Source organism: Lissotriton helveticus, chromosome 6 (genome assembly GCF_964261635.1).
Source record: "Lissotriton helveticus chromosome 6, aLisHel1.1, whole genome shotgun sequence".
NCBI lineage: Eukaryota > Metazoa > Chordata > Amphibia > Caudata > Salamandridae > Lissotriton > Lissotriton helveticus.
The window spans coordinates 1,794,069,377-1,794,094,639 of NC_136067.1; the positions used below are offsets into that span (position 1 = coordinate 1,794,069,377).

Genomic DNA, 25,263 nt, shown 5'->3' on the forward strand with positions numbered 1-25,263 from the left:
GGGCACTTAAAAATAAAGATCCTACAATTGTGATACATATTAATCATCCTCAGAATGTTCTTTACAAATTGCAGAGATTGGACATTAGACATATCTCATGCAAATCCTGAGAAAAATGAGTTTTTCACACCTGCGCCAAGTGAAATTCTATATGCTAATGTCCTCATTATTCAGTATAACATAACTTAAATTAAATTATAATGCTAAGAGGTCACGGTATAAGTATTAAGCTTCATGAATAGTGAAAAACGAATTTTTAATTATTATTTTGTTTAATTAATAATTATTTTTAATAAACCCAATCATTTTTGATAATTCCACATATTAAGGTTCTGTAATTCCTCGAATCTAACTTCATTTTTTTATTTTTGTTTTTGCTCTGTGCCCCGTAGGCCTGCAAAGGTAGCCTGGAGAACAAGGTGGCCTGGCCTCCCTAGTTCATGTACACATTAACTATGTTTACTCTGAAATGAACTGTAAGAAACTGACCTCTTCACCTGAAACTGACTTCGCAAAGCCAATTTCCCTGATTAATCTTTATCTGAGATTGCCAATCAATGTTCAGGACATCGTTAACTTTTTAGTTTCCTTGCACATGCCTTATCTTGTTCAGCATCTGTTACTGTTTCTTTTTTTTTAAAAATGTTTCTTCATTACATGGGTTAATTATTATTTAGCAACAGAACCAAGAATATGCTTACAGAAATTCTTAAAGAGAGGAAAACCCTTAATTGAAATGTCTTCCTATAATACAAAATAATGAACCTTAGTTTTGGAACCTTTTTAAAATGACATTCTAAAATGCAAAGATTCACCCGTGCAACTGAGGGCGAAGTCCTGGCTTGAGTTAATATTCCTGTTTATTCTGTGACCTACAAAAACAACTGCTCTTTGCTCAGTGGCAATAAAAGTTCTCCTGTCAGTATTGTAACATGAACACGGTGGCTGTCTATTTAAAACTAAAACTAAGACATTTCAAGTTTCAAAATGCGTGTGCAATACAGCAAAATCCAATGTATTCAGATGATGTGTTTACTAAAATGTAAGGGGTTGTTCCTATGGTGGCCCTATAATTCAATTGTGTGTATACATCTATAAGTATCCCAAGCAGGTGACAAAAAGAGATTTATACTAAACAAGAATTATTCAAAAACATGGATAAATCATGAATATAAACAACACAGAATAAAAATACCCCTTGGTAACAACCATACCAATCAACATACTCGCGTGCTAACAGTCATACCACAGTCATACCACAATCAAACCTCATACTCAGATGGAGAAAGGAACTGAATTACCAAGGGGTATTTTTATTCTGTGTTGTTTATATTCATGATTTATCTATGTTACCCTTGATCCTTTGATATAAATTGATATATTCTCTATGTAATTTCTGATTGAAAATAGTATTTATATGAATTGAAAAAAAGAAAAAGAAAATTGTATATGTTTTTGAAAAATTCTTGTTTAGTATAAATCTCTTTTTGTCACCTGCTTGGGATACTTATAGATGTATACACACAATTGAATTATAGGGCCACCATAGGAACAACCCCTTACATTTTAGTGTTCTTTGCTCCCCTCTGTTCCTTGGCCAGAATTAGCTCTTTCGAGGGGGTCCCATCGTACGTGTTCAGATGATGTGTTTGCCTGCTAATATCTAATACAATGTATCCAAGGAAAATGCTGCAAGTTTATTTTTATTTTTTTTGCAAAACACCCAATTTCGTTTTTGGGGGCTTTTTTATTCCTAGTGAATGTGAATTTTAATTTTATCTTTTACGCATTGTACATGTGCATAATTGCTTACTTCTATAAATTAAATAGCAAAATATAGCTATTTTAGCATATCACATGGTTCATGTCTAGATTTTTATTTCATTTCTAACTAATATTAATTAACTAACAGTTTGCATAACAAACTGAAGACAACAAGAAAGACCACAAACACATATTGAGCTCATTTCAGACATACACAGAAAGGGGTCAAACACTCAGGACACACAATACGGCGCGCTTTAGCCATTTATTTCGTGAATAGCGCCATCGCTATTCACTTACAGAAATTGCAATAATGGCAAAACCACATAGACATTTAAACACATATTTAACCCACATATCAATACTCAGGACAGAAACAAAGGACAGCCCACAGACTGTACTTAAACCAAACCATTTGTAAATACTAGTTGTAAGTCGTATTTACAAGAAGCGCTTCTCAATTGTGTTCCAAAAGACTGCAAAAACAGCCCTACAGACTGATGTGTGTCCAAGAAGCGAAAATACACACAATTCACTAGCTTTGGCTAGCAGAACACCAAAAATCGTTCTGTATATCTTCATTCATAAAATTGCACAGAACAAAGGATCCTTGTATGTATTATGTCCATATTTTAATTCCCTGGGGATACAGAATCACCAAGGAAGAAATATGTTTGTATACCTAAACCTATTTAGGTATTCCTTCTAGGAGAGCCGGCTAATTAATTTCACATCACACTATGGTACCGCTAAGAAAAAGCAACACATTCTTCGATGTGAGCTTTGACAACAGGCATGCTAAAAATACTGCAGAATATACAAGTATTATAATCAAAGTAGTGCTTAATGTACTTTTTGTACGTGCACCGTTCAACAAAACCAAATAGAGAAAAATCTCCTCATTACCTGTCTGCACAAATTGCAATTTGCATATCAAATCCATGTCCAAAGTTGGGCAACACAAATTCCAAAATTCCAAAGCTACAGTAAGCGTTACTAAACTACCTTACTTTTACCAATCAAAAGATTGTCCAATTTCTAACTGCCAAGTTCTGAATGACCTAACGGTCCTTTTTTAGAATACTCACGCCAAAAAGGTTCTCAGTCAGGAGTGACATCATGTGGAGGATCAAAATCAGGAAGATCAGAAATATACTGGGCTGCAGAGACAAAGAATCCCCAGAATCTCCGTGCACAGAGTACTTTCTTAGTAGAATCCGGTCATGTCCTCCACAGTAGATTTCAGTCTCCTGACAAGATCACTCCTTCAGAAAGTCACTTCTCTGATGAAGCCCCACGTGGGCGCCATTTGAAGAACTGTAATCTTCATTCTCAGGGGTCTCACTAATACAAAGAACTTGGCACAGAAGCTGAAATATGAAAAGGCATCTTTATTAAACTTAATTAAGTGAGACTACGTCACACAGGAGCCTTAGCAACTGAATGAGGCAGTCTGAAGAGTACAGAACACAGAGGCCTTTATATGCTTAGGGTTACAAACTCAGCACAAAAGTAAGGGGCAGTCCTAGCTTTTGCAAGCATGCAAAATACCTAATATGGACATACAAGATCTGCAAAATATTAGCCAATAGGAAAACATTCAGAACAAGGCATCATGTAACCAGAACGTCCCCCTTAAGTGTGTTTAGGCCCAACCCATAAGTCAATCAATTACAGCACCTATAGGTCAATCAGTCATGGCAGGACATGTCTGTATGCAGTTAGGCCAGCTGGTGTCTGAGATTGGTTTTCAAAACAAGGACAGAGGGGGTTTTAACACGTTGCAGTCCAAAGGGCAGAGACACTTCATGAATAGAGCAGCCTGTGTAAAGGCAACGCAAAATGACGACAAATGTAAGATGGAGTCAAAATTAAAGAACCTCAAAGGGTCCCGAACTCTGAACGAGAAGAGGGTTGCTACTTCCAATATTGTATTTTTTTTGCCAAAAGAGGACAGAGACCACCGGCTTGTACTTGGCCTTTGTCCTCTTACTTCCCCAATCAGAAAGGACACATTCAAGTATCTCACACTGACTCAGATTCTACCAACACTGGATCCTGGAGACTGGATGGTGTCCTTAAACCTGTAGGATGCGTATTTTCACATACCTATCTTGTGGTTCCACATGTGTTATTTGAGGTTCAACATCAGTGAGGATCATTTTCAGTTTGCAGTGCTCTTTGGCCTCACCAGTGCCCCTTAGGTGTTCATAAAAGTGATGACATTGGTTGCTACACACCTTCAAAGGTTGGGAGCGCCAATCTCCTCCTACCTGTTTGATGTCAGACTTGCTACTGTCAGTCGAACTTCTTCAGGAGACAGCAAAACTGTTGATATCATTAAGGTTCACAGTTAACGAGCTGAAGTCGTACCTGATTCCATTCCAGAGGTGCCATTCATTGGATACAGTGCAATTGAAAGCCTTTCCTCCACACCCAAGAGTCCAGGATATTCAGGTTATGATTTCAATGTTTCAACCTCAGTCCTGGATCTCAGTACGAGCATCTCTGAGGCTTCTTTGCCTCTTAGCCTCTCTCATTTTCCTGGTCAGCTACGCCAAGTGGCACATGCAGGCTCTGCAATGGTATTTGCAGTCCCAAGGGGCCTAGTACCTGAGAAACCTGGCAGGTTCCAAAGATTTCAGAAGGGACTGCTTGCAATCTGCAGTGGTATCTGCTCAATCACAATTTATCAAGTGGCAGACCCCTCTCCTATCCCCATGCAGAGCAGATAGTGGTAACGGATACTTCTCTAATGGGCAGGGGAGGTCGCCTAGGGGAGGTGAAGATCAGAGGACTCCAGTCTCCGGAGGAAGCCATGCTCCAAATCAGTCTGTTGAAGCTGCGAGCCACTCGCCTGGTGTTGAAGGGTTTACTACAATCCATCAAGGGGAGGCTGGTGCAGGTTCTCACCGACAACATTACCATCTGGTACTGCAACAAGCAGGGTTTAGTGAGGTCTCGAGTCCTCAGCCAGGTGGCAGAGCACCTTTGGCATTGACTGGAGTGTCTTGGTGGTAAACCACCTGGTGTGATCCTTGAATGTCAGAACTGATGAATTCAGTATGTGATATCTGGCAGATCAGAATGGCGCGTCACATCTGGAGCTCGCATAGGGCACCTTCAAGCAGTATGTCAACCCCGGCTAGAACTTTTCGCCACCATCGACAACATACAGTGTCAACAGTTTTGCATGTTCGAGTTCTGCAAAAAGACTTTCTAGGAGATATATTCCTGGCTGGATTGGAACAGGACTCCTGTACAACTTCCCGCCTTTGCCTTTCCTTCTCTAGAACAAACAGGCCAAGTCATCCTAGTGGCTCCGGATTGGGCCAGGATACTATGGGACCCAGACCTTCTGGGCATAAGCATATGCACTTCGATCAGGCTCCCACTTCGAGAGGATCTCCTGTCATAGTAGCAGGGCAACATCCTTCACCCGAACCTGCACAATATAGACTTCCAGGTGTGGAGATTGAGTGGCAGCAGTTAACTGTATTTGGTCTGCCAGAAATGTTGGATGTTTTACTTCCCACCAGGCACCCTTCCATGAATCTACGTGGGCCACAGGGACAAATGTGTGGCCTGGTGTGTATTTTGCAAGTAGTCTTGTTAAAAGCCAATCTGTCAGATATCCTATTTGTTTGTCTTTGACCCAGCAATGTCTTGGAGTGGACACTATAAAATGTTATTTGTCAACCTTTCAGCATTTTTACATTTATCAGACTAACCGTCCTTGTTTAAATTACCTATTGTGATGCAGATAATGAAAGTTTTGACACACATTTCCTTCCAAAATGTTAGTAATGTCACAGTGGGAGCTTTACTTGGTCCTGGGATTTCTTATGTGTATGCCCTTCCAGTCTATGCATAGTCGCTTGTTGTGTTTCTGACCTTAAAGATCGTTTTACTCATTGTGATTACTTCACCTCATTGCATGAGTGGGCTTCATAATTGCAACCACCCTAGACCACCTTCTTTCTGGACAAACTAGTTTGGAGGATGTGGGCATCGTATGTCCTACAGTTATGGGTCCATTCCACTTTTGGTAATCCATCACTCTCCCAATGTTTTTTTCCCCTCCTCACCATTTGAAAGAGGAGGAGAGTCTCCAACGGTTTGACCCTAGGAGGGCTTTAAGCATAGACATTGATAGTTCTAAGGACTATCGGGTGGATGGTCAGCTTTTTGTGGAGTTGTTCAGCACAAAGAAATAAAGCCTGTACAGAGGAGAACTTTATAGAGGTGGATTCTCCTCTGCATTAAGATCTGCTACGCACTAGCTAAAAAGTAGCCTCTGCAAAGACTGAGAGCCGATTCAACTAGGGCTAAGGCTGCTACCACTTTGCTGGCACATGGTAGCTTGACATCTGCTAGGCTGCTTCATGGGCATCAGTGCGCACATTTGAAAAAAACTACTGGCGTGATAGCCAGGTCTAACGGGAAGAGCAATTTGTCTGTCCGGTCCTGTAGGACTTTTTGGTCTGCAACATTCCTCAGACCCTTCACTTTTGGAAGTTTCAGCTTTGGTATAAATTCATAGGTGAGGAATTTGCGGTTAGAAGTATCTATTAGAAGCACAAGTAACTTACATTCGGTCAAGCTATTTATCATGGATATTGTATCTAACTGCAAATTCCTCACTCTGCTCCCACCTCCCTGTTCTGGGGAGTGGCCTCTTTTTACATCTGAAAAGGTCCCAAGTTAGAGATATGCACACTGGTACTAGATTTCCAAGAACTAAAGCACTAGCACTTGTGTTATGTAGAATGTAGAGTCGAGCCTCCCATTTATTTTCTCCATTGCTTGGATCTTTACCTGATATGCCTGGCTACTGCTATTTCCTCCTCCCTTGAAGCTTCATTATCTAACAACTATCTCATGTATCTTCCATGACTAAACTTTGAACATAGGGTGAAATCTTGCTCGCCTCTGGAAGATCCACATTTTGAATAGTCTTCCTTCCTTCGCTTACTCGCAGTGATTTTAACCTAACCATTGTAATTAACAGGGTTTGTAAGTAATTCATTTGTCTGTTTCCCAGGTTAAATGAACCCTGATTTGAATAGTCCAAAATGGAGGAAGTACAACAGTAGATCTATGCAGTTACCTGGATAATACAATGTCAGAAAAGCTGAGATTTTAGTAAAAAAAAGATGGAAGGAGTACCTTATGATATTACAGCCCAATATACATTTGTACTACATCATGAAGGATTAGAAGCCATTGCATGCAGAATCCTCTGCACATTCATTGCTCCTTCAGCGACTCCGTCTCATGCAGGGCATATTAATGGGAAAAATTGACATTGAGTGGATCAAATATTGAAAGATTGTTTTCAGGGTCATTGATAACATTTATTTTGTGTACAAGACCAAAGAATAACTTAAAATTAACATGAACGAATTAAATGAAAACATGAAATAATTAAATGTGCTCTTTTAATTAGTAGCACTTGCATCCATTGCTTTTGGCATTTCAATTAAGCATAAGAATAAGGCATAGAAAATGAGTCTTCGTAGAAAACCCACAGACAGGAACAATTTAATTCATTACATTATCTTTCATAACAAAGCCTCATGGACTGTTTACTGTTTCACAGTTTCTTCATATAACAAGAAAAATATCTTATGAAGAGGAATTTCATTAAGAACAAACAGTAATGACCAATACATTTAAGGAAAAAAGTTTTCCTGCCATTATGCTGTTAAATGCAACTGAAAGAGTGAACCCAATTACGAGAAATGAACTATTGACAAAATACCTATTTGTGTGACCGAAGAAAGAACAAGATGGCAGTGGTAATTACAAACTGCCAGCACCTCTGTCAAGTTTCTTAGAAAGTACACAAAATTCAGTATAGTGTGCTCAAATGAATAAACACTACGCCATCATAGTAGTGAAAGTCCATAAGTGGAAAAAGAATTTTCACATATATACAGATATTGAACAATCCAAAGCACAAATCAATGTTGCAGATCTTTTTTTGAATTAGTTTAAACACTTCAAAACAGCACAATTTTATACAAAAACCAATCCTGTAATGTCTCGAAACCTATGTGGACTAGATATGCAAACTACTTGAGACCTCTGGTGCAGTAGCCGGTACTCGCGTATCTTTGTGATTGCACCATTCGGTCGAAGTGCAAACATTAAACCCCGGCGTGGGCTTTTTTCGGCCCGTAGCCAGTAGTAAAACAGCCCATATACGCTCTGTAAGAAGTATCTCTGCGACCCACTCAGTAGGAAGTATATCCAGTCCACGTAGGTTTCTAGACATTACAGGATTGGTTTTTCTACATACCCCCTTTTATCATAAGGGAAGTACTGATGCTAAAACCTAATTTTGGAGACGAGTATATCGGGTGTTTTTTCACCATCACCAAGCCTTGAAAAAGTCGTCCACACGACAAAACACGTGTCAGCTGTGTGCGTCATCTTCTGACCTGTGTGTCAACAATATTCTGGCTGTCAATGTTTATATAAATATGGACTTTGTATAATGTTGTGTTGAAACTAGTTAAAAATTGGATCCGCAAGATTGACGGATCACAAATACTTTATTGTGTAGTGCTCTGGATTGTTCAATAAACCTAGTTATGTATTGAAATATATAGAGCTAATTTTAAAAAAACAAGAAAATTAGCCCAAATAAATATTCATTATATACATTGGATGACAAACTGAAAAGTATAGATAAAGCATGACTAACAATTTTAATTGTTTTAAGGGATGTGGAATTCCTATAGCGCCGACACCCAGGACATATTGTTTGGGGTCAAGGGCAACACGTTTTTATATCGATTTGTCCTTGGGACAAGTAGGCCCAACCCCCTACAGCGCAAACTCTTTGGCTGCCAGTTTACAGTACCACATTATGGATCAGGGAAGGGCACTGTCTGCAGTTAATGTAATATTTGTGTTCATGTGTTAATGCTGTTCAAACTGGTATTTATGATTCATTAAAGGCAAAGCCTTTAATATTAGGGTAAGTGCTCTAAGTAAATGTTGTAAGCTCGGACTGCACTACTGACAGTGGATCCAGTATCAAAATATGTACACACGTTTTCAAAGTTTAGCAATTTGAGGCTTTGTATAATGCTCAGAGAATGCTCTGTAATGCTCACTGCTTAGATGCAAATATTTACAGAAGCTTCAAAACAAGATTGATGATTCTTTGCTTTCAAAATAAAATGTTCACGGAAAAATACAAGTAGGAAAAAAACATTTAGCTAAACTACTGTAAAATTTTAGGTACCAATTCTTTGCAGCACTATTTAGTAAAATGTGTTGATGTATGCTAGTATTTCCCAAAAATATTCATAATGGAAAATCAGTGTAACCAGTTTCAATAAGATTATGGGAAAGATAGAAATAAACAAGCACTGGCAAAGCCAGTAGGTCTGAAATTGGTGGTTTTTGGAATGGTTTTTGTAAAACCTTATTGGTGTGGGAGCTGCCAGGCCCTCACCATTATAACAAACATTGGCAAAAGTAAAACATATTTGGTCTCAAAAAGCACACATTGCCACAGTAGTTCCTGGCACTGAACAAAACGATGATGTGTGCTGTTATGCTTCTTGTAAAAGAGCAGAATACTACCACTCTCAGTAAAGCCAGCCAATAGACAGAGAGAGAAAGAGACAGAATTTTAATATACACAAAGGTCACGGTTAATGCCAGACCTAATTAGAGGCACAATTATTAAACAAAGTCTCAAAAGTGCACCCATGGTATATGTCCCTGCATTACGTACAAATTTACGGATTTAGTGAATTCACAAAAATTTACAGAAGTAGGCCAAGAACTAGTATTCATAGAAAATATTTGTCAACTGCATTTAAACATAAGCAAATATACATATGTAGAATTGCTCATGTGAAAATCTCCAGTATTTGCAAGTTTATCTTCCCTCTAGCCACTTTTTTCCCCAGCCCTGGCAGAAGTTTTAAATTGCTAGTATTCAAACCCTAATACGGTATGAGCCCAGGCATAATCAGAGAGGCTATTATCATAACAAGTAGATTTATGAAGCAGCCTGCCCCATGGACAAGTAGATATTTGAATAAATGCCATACCCCTGTGTATTTATATAGCGCTTACTACCCCTGACGAGGCATCAAAGAGCTTAATTGCATTTGAACAGGTTAAAACACTGAAGATACTGTAACAAGAGCTGAGAAAACTCAGGTAACCAGCAGTAAGACAGCTTTAACTACTTCTTAAGGAGAGCACTTTCCAGCCCCAGTATTCAATTTGCAATATTGTTAGAGGCCACTTTGTACATCACCCAATTTCAGCCAGAAGGACTGAAATAAAACAATGCATACTTTGTGAAACTGGCCTCTGTATTTACTTATTCAAATATCCTCGCAAACTACTGTACACTGAGAAGACAGAATGGACCTAGGAAAATGACGGCTTAAACACAAAAGCAGTAACTGAGCAGGATGCAGGAAAGCACTAGTAAACCACATTTCTGACCATTAGCTAGAGAGGGCGACTGTGATAAAAACTTACTACAGAAAAAAATTGACTTATTGTAATGTTGCCATACAGCAGTCCCCAATGGCTTGAATAAGAAGATTTACTCTTTTGTTTTTTCTTTTTTTGTAACAAGCCATGGAATACAAACATCAACTGATACTGCAACATGTAGTAGGAAAAGAAATTCCTGGTAGATAATTCTAACCGTAGATTAATCATCTTTTGAATACTCCCCAGGCATCAGACTGGATCGGGAATCATTTCAGCAGTACCTCTGTGAGCCGGAAGTTGGTGCCTTGCTCCCACACCGTTCCGCAAATGACATGATGGACCTATATAGGTGGCACTCCCTTACGCTGACCTCAGTTCCTTACTTTCTGCATCACCAGGTGTGGATCCAGAGCTCCCTTTGTGTCTCTCAGAGACATTTCACCTCAAAATTTCAGAATGCAAAGGATGTCACTGCCAAAAACGTCAAGTTTAAATCCCTGTTGCTATTGTCAGAGAAAAATGTCTGTGACAGATCTCCACTAGGCGTGCACATCAATGAACCTGAAAGGCCTCAGGGTACGTGAGGTGAAACTCCACTTCACCAAGCATAAGGAGACTCCATATCTGATAGAGAATTCTACTTGCAGATTCCTTATCTTTGAATTCCGCAGGCTCGATCTGGAAACTTTTGCGTGAGCAGTACCTCCTGCACGTGCCGCTGGGTGGGTCCATTTGGCTCTGCATGACAGCGGCATCGTTAGCGTCGGTTATGTCACAGTCACTTATATAGGCGCCACCAAGGCGCGCTGACTTCATTTCTTTTCTTTCCGCACTAGTTACACACCTATCTGGGAAGATCTACCCCTGGTGATTTTTGGCATGTTTTCTCGGTTTTTGTTGACTCAAACTTTTTTCTGTATGTTAAGGATGACTTCTAGAAAGACAGGGTTTAAACCTTGTAGTGCCTGTCACCTCGCCATGTTGGAATCCTACCCTCATCTCGTATGTCTTTGGTGTCTCGCGTGCAACCACGATTCCAAGTCGTGTTCGGACTGTCGGGCCATGGCTCCAAAGGCCTTGCGGGAGTGAGCTTTGAAGCTCCTTGCGGCCTGACAGTCGACAGCTGCCAGCGAGACTCCACGGAGATCCCGGTCCCGATCGAAGAAGAGCAGTCTTCATCTTTGCCTCGGATGTCGTCTGTTGACGAACGAAGTAAAGAGCACTGACACTCTAGGCACTTTCTGAGGACCTGGAGCCAGGGTTGCCTCTGCGCCTCCCTCCATTTCTGGGAGCTGTAGCGAACACAGCTCAAATAAATGAATTTTACGAGGCCATGCACCATGTATTTGAGCGGGCCGACCCCTCTGGTGAGCCTTTAGGCCCCACCGATTCAGAAGGGACCCCATTGAATTTGATGCCGTCGGCTCCGGCCATGGTGCCGGTGGGGCCTCATGGATCCGATCCCAGATCTGGGATGACGCTGGTTGTGCCAAAGCGACCTTCCAGTGTGTCGGACCCGAAGTCGATGCCTTTGGTGCAGCCGGCGCCCACCGGTGCTGCCAGCCCCATCCTTATGCCTGACAACTCGGACCGGCATCGCTCGACACTGACTCCAGCGCTGGTAGAACCTAGAGGTTATATGTTGTCACCTGATCATTTTCAGGATTTTTCAGACATGGGTGAAGACTGGGAGGGGTCCATGGACCCGTTGGAACACCAGTATGTAGCTGTAGAACAGATGGACTGGCATGAGGAACTTCGGGAGGCCAGTGGTCTGGACACATCCCCAGATTCTGACATGCTCTCTCCGCAAACTGTGGCTGCGGTGGTGGGAGCTTCATATGCCATGGTGGTAAGGAGGGCAGCTGAGTTCCTTGTACTGGAGTTGCCCTCAGTGCAGGTCAGTACTAATTTTGTGAACGAAGTGCTTCAGCATGGGTATTCCTCCTCTGAACCCATATTGCCCTTTAATTAGGCATAACTGATGTCCTTCTAGGCATGTGGTGCAAGCCTAGTACAAGACAATTGCACGCTGTCATCGCCTGACTCCGGGCGACCCTAGGTTTCTCAGGCATTACTCCAACCTTGAGAGCTTGGTGGTGCAGGCTTCGACTGCCCATGGCGCTTTCCCTTTTGTCACCCCACCCGGGCCAAAGTCATTCTTGTGGCTCCGGACTGGGCAGGGAGATTCTGGTATTCAGAGATTCTGAAAATGAACATCGATCCTCCGATCAGGCTGCCCCTTCGGGAGGATCTTCTGTCGCAGCAGCAGGGGAGGGTCCTCCACCCAAACCTGTCAACTCTCCTCCTTCATGCGTGGTGTGGCGATTACGCAGCAACAGTTGATAGTGTTCAACCTTCCTCCTGAAGTATGTGAAGTTATCTTGGCAGCCAGGCGGGCCTCCACTAAGACCGTATACGACTGTGATTGCAAAGGTTTGTAAAATATTGTACAGAAAGATCTATTGACCTTCTTTCTGCTTCACCTTCTACTATCCTTCTTTTTATTCTTAACCTTGCCCAGCAGGGTTCTGTGTTGGGCACTCTCAAGGGTTATCTTTCTGCTCTGTCAGCTTTCTTGCGGCTGCCAGACCAACCCGTCTCTGTTTAAATCTCCAGTTGTACATAGATTCCTAAAAAGGGCTGGTACATATGTTTCCACCAACACCCTCCGTCATGCTACAGTGGGACCTTAATGTGGTTCTCACTTTTCTTATGTGCACTCTTTTCGAGCCTTTGCATAATTGTCCCCTCCGGATTGTCATCCAAGCCTCCATATATGATGGTCTTTGCAGATAAAGTGGTGCTTCGCATATGGGCTTCATTCTTGCCGAAGGCGGTAAAAGTCTCCATGAGTTGGTCTAATCCAAACATGTTTCTTACAACACCCTATGACAGAGAAACATTTGGCAAGAGGTTCTTTTCCTCCACCAGCCTGGCCCTCCGCTCCATCAACATCAGTTGCTTGTTGGGGAGTTACACCCTTGCCCTTTGGGATTCGGTGGCACTAGTCCTTCATGGTATGCTGGCGACCTCCTCCCTGTCTTTGCTCTAGCAATTCAGGATGGTCCTGATGCAGACAAGTTCATGATTCATTGTGGCTTGCACACCACCGATCCCATTGGGCAAGCTATTGGCACCAGTGTTACCATTCGCCTCCATGTGTGGCTGCGATCAGCTGGGTTCTCCGGCGAGGTCCAGTCCTCCCTGATGGACGTGCTCCTTGATGTGTTGTGCTTGTTCAGAGATATGGCTGATTTCGCTCTTTAAAGAGTGCAGGGCGATCACTTGCTCTCTGGGCCTCTCTGTATTTTCTCGCAAACTTCACTAGTTCCAGTGCTCCTTTCGAGGTTTTGGGCGAGGCACTTCTTACCGCCAGCCTCCTTTAAATCCCTTAGGGGCTCCTGCAGTTTTGTGATTGCAACAGAAGTGCCTACTCAGCCAATACCAGCGTGCTGCCCAGTTCAACACCTGCCTCCCACCTCGCAGTCTCACCTGCCAAACCTCTTTAGCGTGCCTTTAATGGAGCATCGCTACCTGGTGAGAGGAAGAATCCAGCGATTCTTTCCCGTTTGGCAGACAATCACTTCGGGCAAGTGGATCCTGCACATAGTTTGCAGGGGTTATGTTCTACCATTCCTTTCTTTCGCCAGGAGGGGCATTTTGCCTACTCAGTCTTGCTAGACTTTCTGATTTGAGTCCATCACAGACACACCTCCAAATATGTACTGCTTTGGTATCTATTCAAACGATGAAGAATCTGCGGCTAGAAGTCTCTATCAGATGAATAAGTTACTTGCCTTCAGTAAAGGTCTTTCATGTAGAGACTGTCCAGCCGCAGATTCCTCATCAACTCTCCTGTCCTCCCTGTTTGTCCATAAAGTAACCTGATAGTGGGGAAAGCTGAATCCATACAGAAAGATAGAAGGAGAATGTACAGATGTTGTTGAGATACGCGTAAGCCCTTGAAATTACAGAATATAGGACTGCATCTAAAAATATTCAAGAGACATTTACATTGATCACCAGCTATAAGCGTGAAAGTCGAAAGATTTTGAGGACTCCATTCTTTATTTTTTAGTTTTTTGGGGGATTACCGATATTTACAAAAGGAGAAACTCCAATTCATGAAGAAGAGCATTAAGCTGCCTGAAATGCAGTCACGATTGTTGACACTTAAAATTATAGCGAATTTCAAATAAATGTAGAATAAGCTAAAAAGTTATAACGTGATAGGCAGTTCAGCAAGGTTAATGATGCTATCATAATAGTGCAACGTAAGAATAACAACCTGTGTATTACAAGCTTGAATTGCTGCATTAGCACATTAGCATGCGGTTGGAAATGTGGTCACCCATTCCACCCTGGTGTTCTTATATGAGCTTGCAGTAAAGCAACTAATGTTTGCTTTAAATAGAAAGTGATGGATGGCACTCCCATATTATTGGCACTAGTAATGCTTGTTTGATGAACCAACACGATTTAGTGGGCTTTTGAGGACGTTCTCATGCAGTATAAACAGCCTTTTCAGAGGCTGCAGAGGAAGTTGGAGGAAAGGCATGCTGGTGTTGGAAATGCCAGTATAATGAGCACTTTATAGGAGTATTCCGTCGAGGAGAGAGGTAACAAGGATGGTGTACTAAAAAACAAAAAAGAATAAAGGATCGTTGTTTACTCGAGCACGAATATCTTAAGGTTTTTCTGAATTGTAGTTCAGATGAGATACTTCTGATGGGTCACTGCCATCACAGAGAAGGGGTCGCCTTGTTGCTGGTGTCTGATTCATTTGGGAGGACCTCAAGGATTATATTAGATTAACTTCTGCATTAATAGTAATTTTGCTTCTTTTAGGTACTCCCCATTTTATTCTATTTCATATGTTCATTTTTCACTTACAAATGCAAAGCATTTAGTATTGTTTAATTGCAGGTTGATAATCCACCTTGCATGAATATATTGTTTAATATTTGGTCGATCTGATGGCTCGGTTTAAATGGAGACAAATATTAGGCAGAGAGGAATCTTTGCTTCCAAGGAGCAGAGAGCTGAGAGGCCGTACAGGCTAAAGTTGTAAACACCTTTTCCATTCCAAAGGCAGATGCTTCAAGCGGTAAAATGAGCATTATCAGCTTGTCTGGGGACACCATAGAGAGAGACAGCAGCTGTCTTACAGTACAACAGTAACTCAGTTGTTCAACTAAGGTATGCAGGTCAAACATAAGAAACTCAAAAAGGATACTTTTTGGTGCTAAGGTTAGCTTAGTTAGAGGGCAAAAGGGAGCGAGATTGGAAAATAAGTGGAGGGAAACTAAATACTGTTAGAATGTGGAATTTTGTTCTAGCATTATCTTTATTAGCTTTATTATTGCCACTATTTGGAGTATTTTTGCAATAACAACTATACGCATTATATGCACTAGAATGGTATTTTGATTTTGGTACTAGTCATAAAAGTATATTCTTATTGCATTTTCTTGAGTGAGACTATTCATAGTAATAGGAGATTTGGAACATACTAAAAACAAGTACTTCTGTCAGTCTCTCAGGACTGATTGTTGCCCAGAATGCAGCATCCTCATGTAATGTTCAGGTGGTTTAAAGTTTACAGTTCACCAGGTTCTCTGTCACATGTTGGAGAGTTGACTAAGTTTGCTGTACTAGAGGGTTTAGAGATCTCAATTCTGAGGTTGTATTCTGAATAAATGTCAGAAAACATATCACTCTTTTGATGCAAGATTGGAGATAAATATGGCTTCTCCACATACGGCTTTGTGGGACTGGTAAAGGGACTTTAACTTTGGGTCCCTCATCTTGGAGTACCTATTGATATTTCAAGCCTAAGCTGGGTTGGTTTACCTGGTTTAAAGTTCTGGATAGCCTATATTTTGGCTGTTAAGAGATGGTGGAAGTAGTAGAAATTGGAGTGTTCTAATCTGGAAATTATGGTAGCACTGACCAGAGAAGCTTTGCGTTCGACCAGGAAAGGTGTCACGTTCCTACCCAGCAAGGTTAACATGCTCTGGAGTTGTATGGGCTTTGGAGGCAAGGGTCGTACCCTTTTCTGTTCCTTTCATTCTAGGTTTTCAAAAGATCATGAAGGGAACGGAGTCAGACCCGCCTGTTTGCCCTTTTTTTGGATTATGGTAACTATGTCATAATAATCTCGTTATCCTCTCAGAAATTGTGCAGACTAGCTGTGTACCTATGTGATCAGTAAATATATGATACAGAGTTTTTTGATGAGTGTTACTACTTAGTACTTGAAACACCTGAAGCTCTGCCTTGAAGTCTTGGGAGTGCTGAATTGCCGTGGATCCCCAAAACACTATCCTGAGAAATCAGTTTTTATTCCTGCCATAAAAGTCTTATTGTTAATCATTTTCACTTCTGTATTGGAGGAACTTATTTGGCTTCCGTTTGTTTCCTTCAGCAAAGTCGTCTTTACAGTTTTTCCTAGACAAAGGCTTTTGGGAAATCTGCCTATTTCTTGTTTTTTATCTGTAAAAATGCTGCACTTCCTTCCAGAAGGAAATTGTTGCATTTGTTTTTATACATTTTTATGCCTCCCTCAAGGCAGTGCTGCCTACTCCAGGTCATTTAATTTCTAGAGGCAGTTTTGCTAAATCACCTGATTCGTGAGAGGTTCCAGTCACTGGAAACCAGATTGCAGTTTGAAATTACACGCTCCCCGTTCATAGCAATGCCGGATGGAGTTCCGATACTGGCTCAAAAGCTGAAAAACTCTTCTGGTTCACACATTACGTGGAATAGTTCCATTAATCAGTTGAAGACCCCAGAACTGAAGTAAAATAGTTACTTCATTATGAGGAATGATGATTTCAAACTGGAACTAGTAGCTGGTCTTTCTTTGTCCTGAATCTCGCTTTATATCTTTAAGGAATTTAGATTCCTCGCATGAACCTTACCAAAAGGGCATTAATTTTAACTGTCATAAGCGTATTTACTAATAAATTTGCTGGAGAGGTACAGATTTGAAACTTCGTGACTTAGGGATCATAGTGCGCATGTATTAATATGGGAAATTCTTGAGAAAGCCACCTCAAAGTATTTTGTAAGATGCTCCTACTCTGAGGCCCCAAGAGACAGAATGCGTACAACTCAAGATGAGTGTGCAACCACCCTATGTCTGAAAACTAATTGGTCTCTGTGTGCCACAATAACAGTACTATCCATACACACACTAGTGTAGTTTTGCTACGACCTTCTATTTTATCAATATACAGCTATGCATAGGTCAGTGTCAGAAAAGAGTATTTCTTGGGTGCACAAGTTGTGTATGTTATAATCTGGTTGACTTCTATTGGGTGGGTGTTGGTCACACCGGTGCAGAACTGGATCTCTCTGGCACCTAGTGGTGCAAATACAATTCTGAGAAGCCCATACATCTCCGGAATATTCCAAGAAGTTGGGATTCTGTAAGGAGACTTGAGTAAACAGTGTCATCATTAAAATTGCATGTATGGTTGTAGGGTTGATTATGCTAGTTTATGATTTTGCATTGAGACAGTTGGCAACACATTACGGATTGATTTTAAATTAGGACCATTCACATCTTCATTCTCGTTTTTTATTGTTTGGAAAGCTGCCATGCTGATTGCAAGTCCTGCTGTACAAAACATCGTAAATGTGGACCAATTTTTCTTTTGGAAAGTAAGAACTTTTAAAGAACTCGATTATGGATAACTTAAACAGAGCCCTCTACCCTCTTTTCTCCCAACTCCAGATTTCTTGTCTACTGTGTAAAATAGTTTTAATATAGGACTTATCCTCCCATAAAAATGCCCAAAGAATTGCTGCCTGTATCTTACTTTCATTACTATCTTATTGCCCAGGAAGAGATGACTGTAAACTTGAGCTCTGAATTGTGCAGTTTGCAAGATGATTTTATGTCATACAAGCATGAAGGGAAATTTGTTTTGTCAAAACAATGAAGCAGCAGCTGCCAGCTCCCTCTAGGTACCACTTCAGATTAAATTGTACATAATTGTATGTGGCTATGATCTGACTATTCAGTTAATGGAAGACAATGTTATATTTGTACTAGTAAATGTAAGTTCATGTTGCCTTTACGTCCTATTCATATACGCTCTCCTGATTTATTTATTTTTGTAAAAATGGTTTTAGTCATCAAAACTGATGGAGTCCGAGTTAAAGCAGTGGGTTCGGTTGGTATCTAATTGCTGTGAAGATGAGCAACAGAGTGAAATAAGAATGGCTGTTGCAGAAGTCCTCATTGAAATTGCACCAGTTCTTCTGACTAATCAGAATCTTACTCTTGGTAAGTACATTTGGTAATGCCAAAGTTAACATTTTGTATGTATTGCCTCAGGAAACCGATGTACATTAAGGGAAACCATCCATTAAGGTGATGTGAGACATCAACGCTTCATTAGTAGTTGCTAAATATGTGTATTCTTATTCAGCATAGGAGACTGCAAGCAGTAGACGTCTACTGTGGTATTTATCTACAATGTTCTGGCACTGGTGATATTGTTCAAGACAAAGACGTGTGCTAGGATTACACACTGTCAAATGGCTTGGACCACCACAATGGGATTTCTTGCTGATGAGCATGTGCCTCAACTTGCTTTTACTTGGTTGTGGATACAGACATATTGATATTGATATTGATATTGATATTGAAATGTATTTGTAGAGCGCTCGTTCGCCCGGGGGCTTCATGGCGCTATAGACAGGAACACATTGCATATTCACCCTGCCATTGATTTGTTCAGGTGATCTGAAACCCACTTATAAGAAGATGGCACCTATCTTCGTATCTTTTAGACCCTAGTACGTCACTACGTTATGCTCTTAAGGATTTAAAGATGGTTCAGAGGATCTTGCAGCCTTCATATGTGCTGGCAGTGTGGACAACACAAGTCTTTGAGCAGAGAGAGACCAGCACCGGCTATTAGTACAGGAGACTTTTATTCTTTTCTTTTGGATCAGTTCACATATAGTAATGCTTTGGAAACACAAACACACTGTGGAATCCAAACTGCAGCTTAAGGAATCAGAACCAATGCTGGGGATCTTGTGATGCTCTCAGCCGTGCACTCGCACCACTGCACACGATAGGCCAAGTAACTGGAGGATGCCTCACGACGATAAAAATACCCAGTCATGCCAAATTGGGCGTTCATTGTCCACTAACACCCCCAATCTCTTTCATATCCTGTCCTCATGGATCGGGTCTTTTCAGCTCCCACTAAGCACTTGTTCTTTCATTTAGAAGCCTCTATGCCAGAGGTCTTCAATCTTTTTGTGCCGAGACCCCCCTGTCAAAAACGTTTAGGCCTAAGGACCCCCTCCTCACAAAAATGTCTAGTACTTGAGCCTCCTCATCATTGCCAACTATCGACAACTATAATCGCCCCCAATTCCCATGGCAAATCATTTCTACATTGGGGAAATAAACCGTGTTTAGCAAACCAAAGGTCAGTAGTTGATGGCGTGGTCAAAGGTGTGGCTAAAAATAAAGGGCCTAATTTATGAGGCATTGGCGTAGAGCAGCACCGAAAGTCTTCTTGCTGCGCTGCCCTACGCCAATGTGAAAGGGCAGGAATGCACCTTATTCATGAAATTTCCCCCCTATGTTGGCACACAAGTTGCTGCCTAGCACAAACATATGCCAGATGGTTTTTGTGCAAGAAGGGGCACCTTCCTGCACAAAACAACCCTGAGAGGGGTTTTCCTCTTTCCATGTGTGCTGCAGAATGCACACCAATTGGAAAGAGGTAAAACCGAGGAGAAATGAAACATTTTCCCTCGTTATGCCTGCTGTGGGGGAGGCGTAACGTTTGGCACTGCCCCAGGTTTACATGGTTTTGAAAATCTGAAGCAGCGTCAAAATCCATGGGCGTTGTGTGGGAACACCCACCGCAACACCTATGGAACACCTACTTGTCATAGAGTAAGGCAACGAAGCGACTTGCGCAATTTTGTCTTACTCCATATCTATGAAGCCATGCAAAGCCACGCAGGGTGACTTTGTTTCGCCACATAGATATGATTGAGATGCTTGTGCCACCAAAGCTTCAAAAAAACTGCCGCTTCAGTGGCGCAAGCCTCTCATAAATCAGTCCTAAAATATTTTGTTCGTGTTTAGGTCTTTCACCATCAGGTAGCTACATTTAAAATAATGGGTAGCTTAAATGAAAAATATTTTAAAAGTTGTTACTCAGTGGGAAATGCTCTACATAGTACATTATAAAACCTCTATTATTTAATGCACTGCATAGGTCTGTGTGTACCCAGAGAGCCACAGAATTCAAATTGGTTGGTTCAGTGGAAAATAGTGACTTGTGTATTTTTAGTGCTATGAGGTCACAGCATGTGACAGAAAGCACTGTGAATGCGTAAGTCATTATTTTATACTTGCATTACACACATTACAAGATAGACTGCTACAAAATGTGCAGAGACTTTTATGATAAAAGGGAGCTTCCAAAATGTAGATTTGTGTAATATCAGACTTAAGTAACGCATTTTTTTGCATAACTGTCCCTTCAACACCTTTTCATGGGTACTAGGCATGTAAATACAAGTATCATTTAAAGCATGCACTTCACAGCCCAGTTGCTAACCACCACACAAATAAAACACATCTTTGCCAATCCAATGCTTGAAGTGATTCGAGCAATTAAAGCCAGAACCACTCCCAAGCATCCTTTACATTTGCAGATGAACTCCAAGGGTATATTTGCATTTCATTCAGGCAAACAGGCACCCTTGTATGAAGGCTTAGTTGAAGGATTGCTTTACCTGTCTGCTGGGCCTCTTAGTTTTACAGCACATGACACTCAATTAACGCCAACTGAAGCATTTTAACCATCGTGGTTGTGTTTTTCCAAAAGGAAAGTCACGTTTGGTATTCCAGGCAGAAGTTAGGCCTGGAAATGCCGACCCCCTTCCCAGGACTCCAGGGCCCCCCTGGGGGTCGCACCCCACAGATTGAAGACCTCTGCGAAGAGATGCTGGATAAAAGAGAAGTAAAAAAGTTAAGACTTTGAGGTTTAGGAAATAAGCATTTCAGGATATTAAAGAAGATGAGACTGATTGCCTGTTCCACTGAGTGCTTTAGGCACTGGAAATCACAGAAGAATTCACACTTACGTACTATACATGCATTCATGCTTGTTGGTAACCATGAGGCCCTTACTGTTGTATGTAGAGTGCGGACTCATTTTTGACTCTGTGTGATCATTGGTGGGCCAGGCACCTCTGAGAAGGCAATACAAATAGCTTTCCTTGTTAAAGAGAACATAAATAATGGACAGTTTTTCTTACTTGAAATGTCTTCAGTCCCCTTACTTTGACAATCTAATGCAATTTTCTTCCATACTGCTGATCATCTTTTTATTTTTTCTGGTCTTTCCTTTGCCTCTTCATCAGTTCACTAAATTCAACGGTCATGTGTTTATTGATCCTATTTTGGATGCATGTTTTTTTTTTTGCTAAGCAAATTTTATTGATTTTAAAAACATAGAAAAACAAATCAGCCTTTGCACGGAACTCACAGATATGAGTTCATTCAGATCATCGCTGTACTCCCCAATCACAGACCCTCTAAAAAGGAATAACATAACCCCTAGCAGATGCTGGAATCCGGTCAATCGGGACCTCCACAGCCCCCATCCACTTCCCCCACACTCTACGATATTTCTTGGCACGCCCTTTTGCTGTATATATGGCTTTCTCTTGGGTCGCACACCAGTCCACCCCTCTTCCCCACTTCTCCAGGGTAGGAGGATCAGGGCTTATACAGGCCGCCGCAATGTCCCGCTTGGCCACCATCATTGCTGTATTGTAAAACAACTTATCAGACCTGGACCCATCCAGCCTGTCAGTGATGCCCAGCAAGGAGTGACGTGGGTCATGAGGAACATCCCAACCAAGTACCTCCATTAACTCTCCCTCAATGGAACCCCAGAACTGCCCCAAGCGGGGCCATGACCAAACCATGTGGAGGAAATCGTCCGGGACGTGTTTGCATTGTGCGCATGACGCATCTGGGCGCAAACCCGCTCGCTGCAGGTGCAGTGGGGTGAGATACGTAGCGTGTAGATAGTATAATCGGATCAATCTGAATTTGGCGGAGACAGTAACTATTCTGGGGGCCATAAGGGCATTGCGCCAGTCCACATCATCTTGGGGGCCCACCCATACCACCCATTGGTCTCTCAATTTGTCTAGTGATGTGGGGGTGTTATTGGCTAGAGTATGATAAATTCGGGAGACCCCCCCTCCCCAAGTCACCCATCAGAGTCTGGGCCTCAGTCGGCTGTATTCAGGGAGCCTCGTGTCGCCTGTGATGTGTGTGAGGAGGGCATATCGCAACTGCAGATATTTATAGTGTTGAGAGGAGTGCAGGGAGTAACGGGTATGGAGCTCCTGGAAGGACAACATCTGGCCTCTTGCCCACACATCTCCTAATTGGGAGATACCAATAGGGTCCCAAGGTTTAAAGCCCCTCAACCCGCTGACTTCACGAAGCCAGACCCCCCTGCCAAAGGGGGTGCACTGGGTCAGTTTCCCTGACCACCCCGTGTGTCGGAGCGAAGCCCGCCATGACAACAACACTGAGCTCGTCACCTCAGGAAGCCGGCTCGGAATAGGTTCCCCATGTAGCATGGCTTGGATGCCCGTTATCCCCAGTTTGCTCAATTCAAGCCTATAGGTCTGACCAGCCCCCATTAAACCAATCGTGTATCACTAATAGGTGCACCACCAGAAAATACAGATAGAGGTGCATCAATCCCATGCCACTATCATAAGAGTGAATCCAAGAGACAGACAAAGCCACCCAGGCCCTTCCACCGCTCTAGAGAAACTTAGTAATTAGAGTGTCCAGTTCCTTAAACCAGACCTTGGAATACCAGGAGGGGGTGTTCTAGAGGACGTAGAGGAACCTGGGGAGGATCATCATTTTAACTCCTTGGACGCTCATGACGAGCTCAGCTCGTCATGAGCCACGGTGCTCGTGTGCTCATGACGAGCTGAGCTCGTCATGATCGTTGGAACGCTCGCAAGCTGGGCTAATTCCCCTGCTGTGCGAGCGTTCTAAAGGAACGGGTGTGGTCATAACGAGCTCAGCTCGTCATGAGCACACGACCACCGTGGCTCATGACGAGCTCAGCTCGTCATGAGCTCCGGGGCACTGTGCGCGCCCCCCCACTCTTCCCCCCAGCACAGCGGGGGAATCCGCCCCGCATGCAAGGGGTTAAAGAGAGCTACCCTCCCCAGGGGGTTCAGGGGCAGTGCCCTCCATTTAAGGAGGTCCTCTTTAGCCGTCTTAACCAAAGGGGCCACGTTGAGGGACCTGCCCAGTTAGGGAAGAAGGGTGATCCAGATCCCCAGATACTTAAAGGACAGCCTCCGGAGCAGTATGGTGGACTGCCACTCGAAGCATTCTCTAGAGAGATGCAGGGGGACTAGCACGGACTTTCCGGGGTTAAGCCGCAGCCCTGAGGCCCGCTCGAAATCATGCAAGATTCTGAGGCACTGTGGCCCGGAGGAGGCGGGGTCGGACACGAAGACCAGCACATCATCCGCGTACAACGCGATCTTGTCCGCATGAGGCCATTCCCAACCGCGGAGGCGATCCTCAGCCCGCACCAGGCACACCAAAGGTTCCATCGCCAGGGCGAATAGTAAAGGAGAAAGGCGACATCCCTGCCTAGTGCCCCTGGCGATGGGAAAGGCCTCTGACAGCACCCCGTTGACCAGGACTCGTGCTCTCGGGCGGGCATAGAGGACTCGGACCAGAGAACATAAGTGGGACTCAAACCCCATCTCGGCCAATACACCCTTTGGTACCCCCAGTCCACGGAATCAAAGGCTTTTTCAAAGTCTATGGACAGGAGTGCCAAATAAGGGGTAATCATGTGCCGGTGTGCCAGGGCCGACTACAATCTCCGGAGGCAATGGCGGGTTCCCCGCTGCGGCATGAATCCCCATTGATCTGGGTATACCAATGAGGCTAAATAGGGTTTCAGCTGCTGGGCCAGAATGGTGGCATAGAGTTTGCTTTCGGTGTTAAGGAGGGATATGGGGCGATATTCAGCACATAATCGGGAGGGAGGCTGGGTTTTTGGGATAACCACAATGGTGGCAATGTCTGTTTGTGGCGGAAACGATCCTTGGGCCACGGCGTCTTTAAACAAGTTTGCTAGGTGGGGGATCAGAGTGCCTCAGTAGGCCGCATAATACTCCTGCGGCAAGCCGTCCGGCCTCAGGGTCTTACCCGGTGAGACCAGGTTGACTGCTTCCTCAATCTCTTTTAGGGAGATGGGGTGCTCCAGGTCCTTCTGGGCCGCCTGTTCCATTGTGGGAAGGCGAACCCCGCCCCGGTCAAGGAGAGCAGCGACGGTCAGCCCGGGGGTCCGTAGCATGTACAATTCCCGATAGTATGCGGCAAAAGTATTTGCCATTGCCATAGGAGCACGGTGCACCACTCCAGTTGTGTCGACCACTTCCGGAATGATACGGTTTGCCCTGGGGTACGTGGCCAGCCTGTGCAGTATCGTCCCATTTTGCCACCCCAGCCGTAGACTCTTGCCACCGAAGACCGCCAGAGGAGCTTGGCCGCATCCAGGGACATTTGCTTGATGTCGCCCCGAATAAGGGCCAGTTGACGAGGCTGGGAGGCGCCATCCGATGTGGATAAAAGTTGCTCCAGTCGAAGCGCCTGCGCTTCCTTGGCAGTAATTTCCTGCAGCTGCGCTTGCCTCTGGAGTTTAAGCTGCCATTTTGCAAAGCCCCTAACGGTCACCTTCCCCGCCTCCCACGGGATACCCGGGGATGCACCGACCCCTCGTTGGTGTCGAAGTATCGGCTTAGCTCCCTCCCAATCTCTTTCTTAAACTCTTTATCTTGAAGGAACCAGGCATTCATCCTCCATGTTTGGGGGCCCGATGTATCAAGGGCTGGTGCTTGGATGCAAGTTTTAAGAAAATCCATTTAATTGCAGTCAGGTGGCACACAATAACAGTTTCT

At 43.1% G+C, this 25,263-nt stretch overlaps 1 protein-coding gene across 1 annotated transcript in view; it reads left to right on the forward strand.

Moving 5' to 3' along the window:
• Nucleotides 1-25,263, forward strand: part of THADA (THADA armadillo repeat containing) — a 1,377,633-nt gene that overhangs the window by 1,219,386 nt on the left and 132,984 nt on the right. Inside the window, exon 36 of the mRNA XM_078649688.1 lies at nucleotides 18,388-18,541. Coding sequence (XP_078505814.1) covers nucleotides 18,388-18,541 — 154 coding nt within the window. The remainder of the gene's footprint in view (nucleotides 1-18,387; nucleotides 18,542-25,263) is intronic.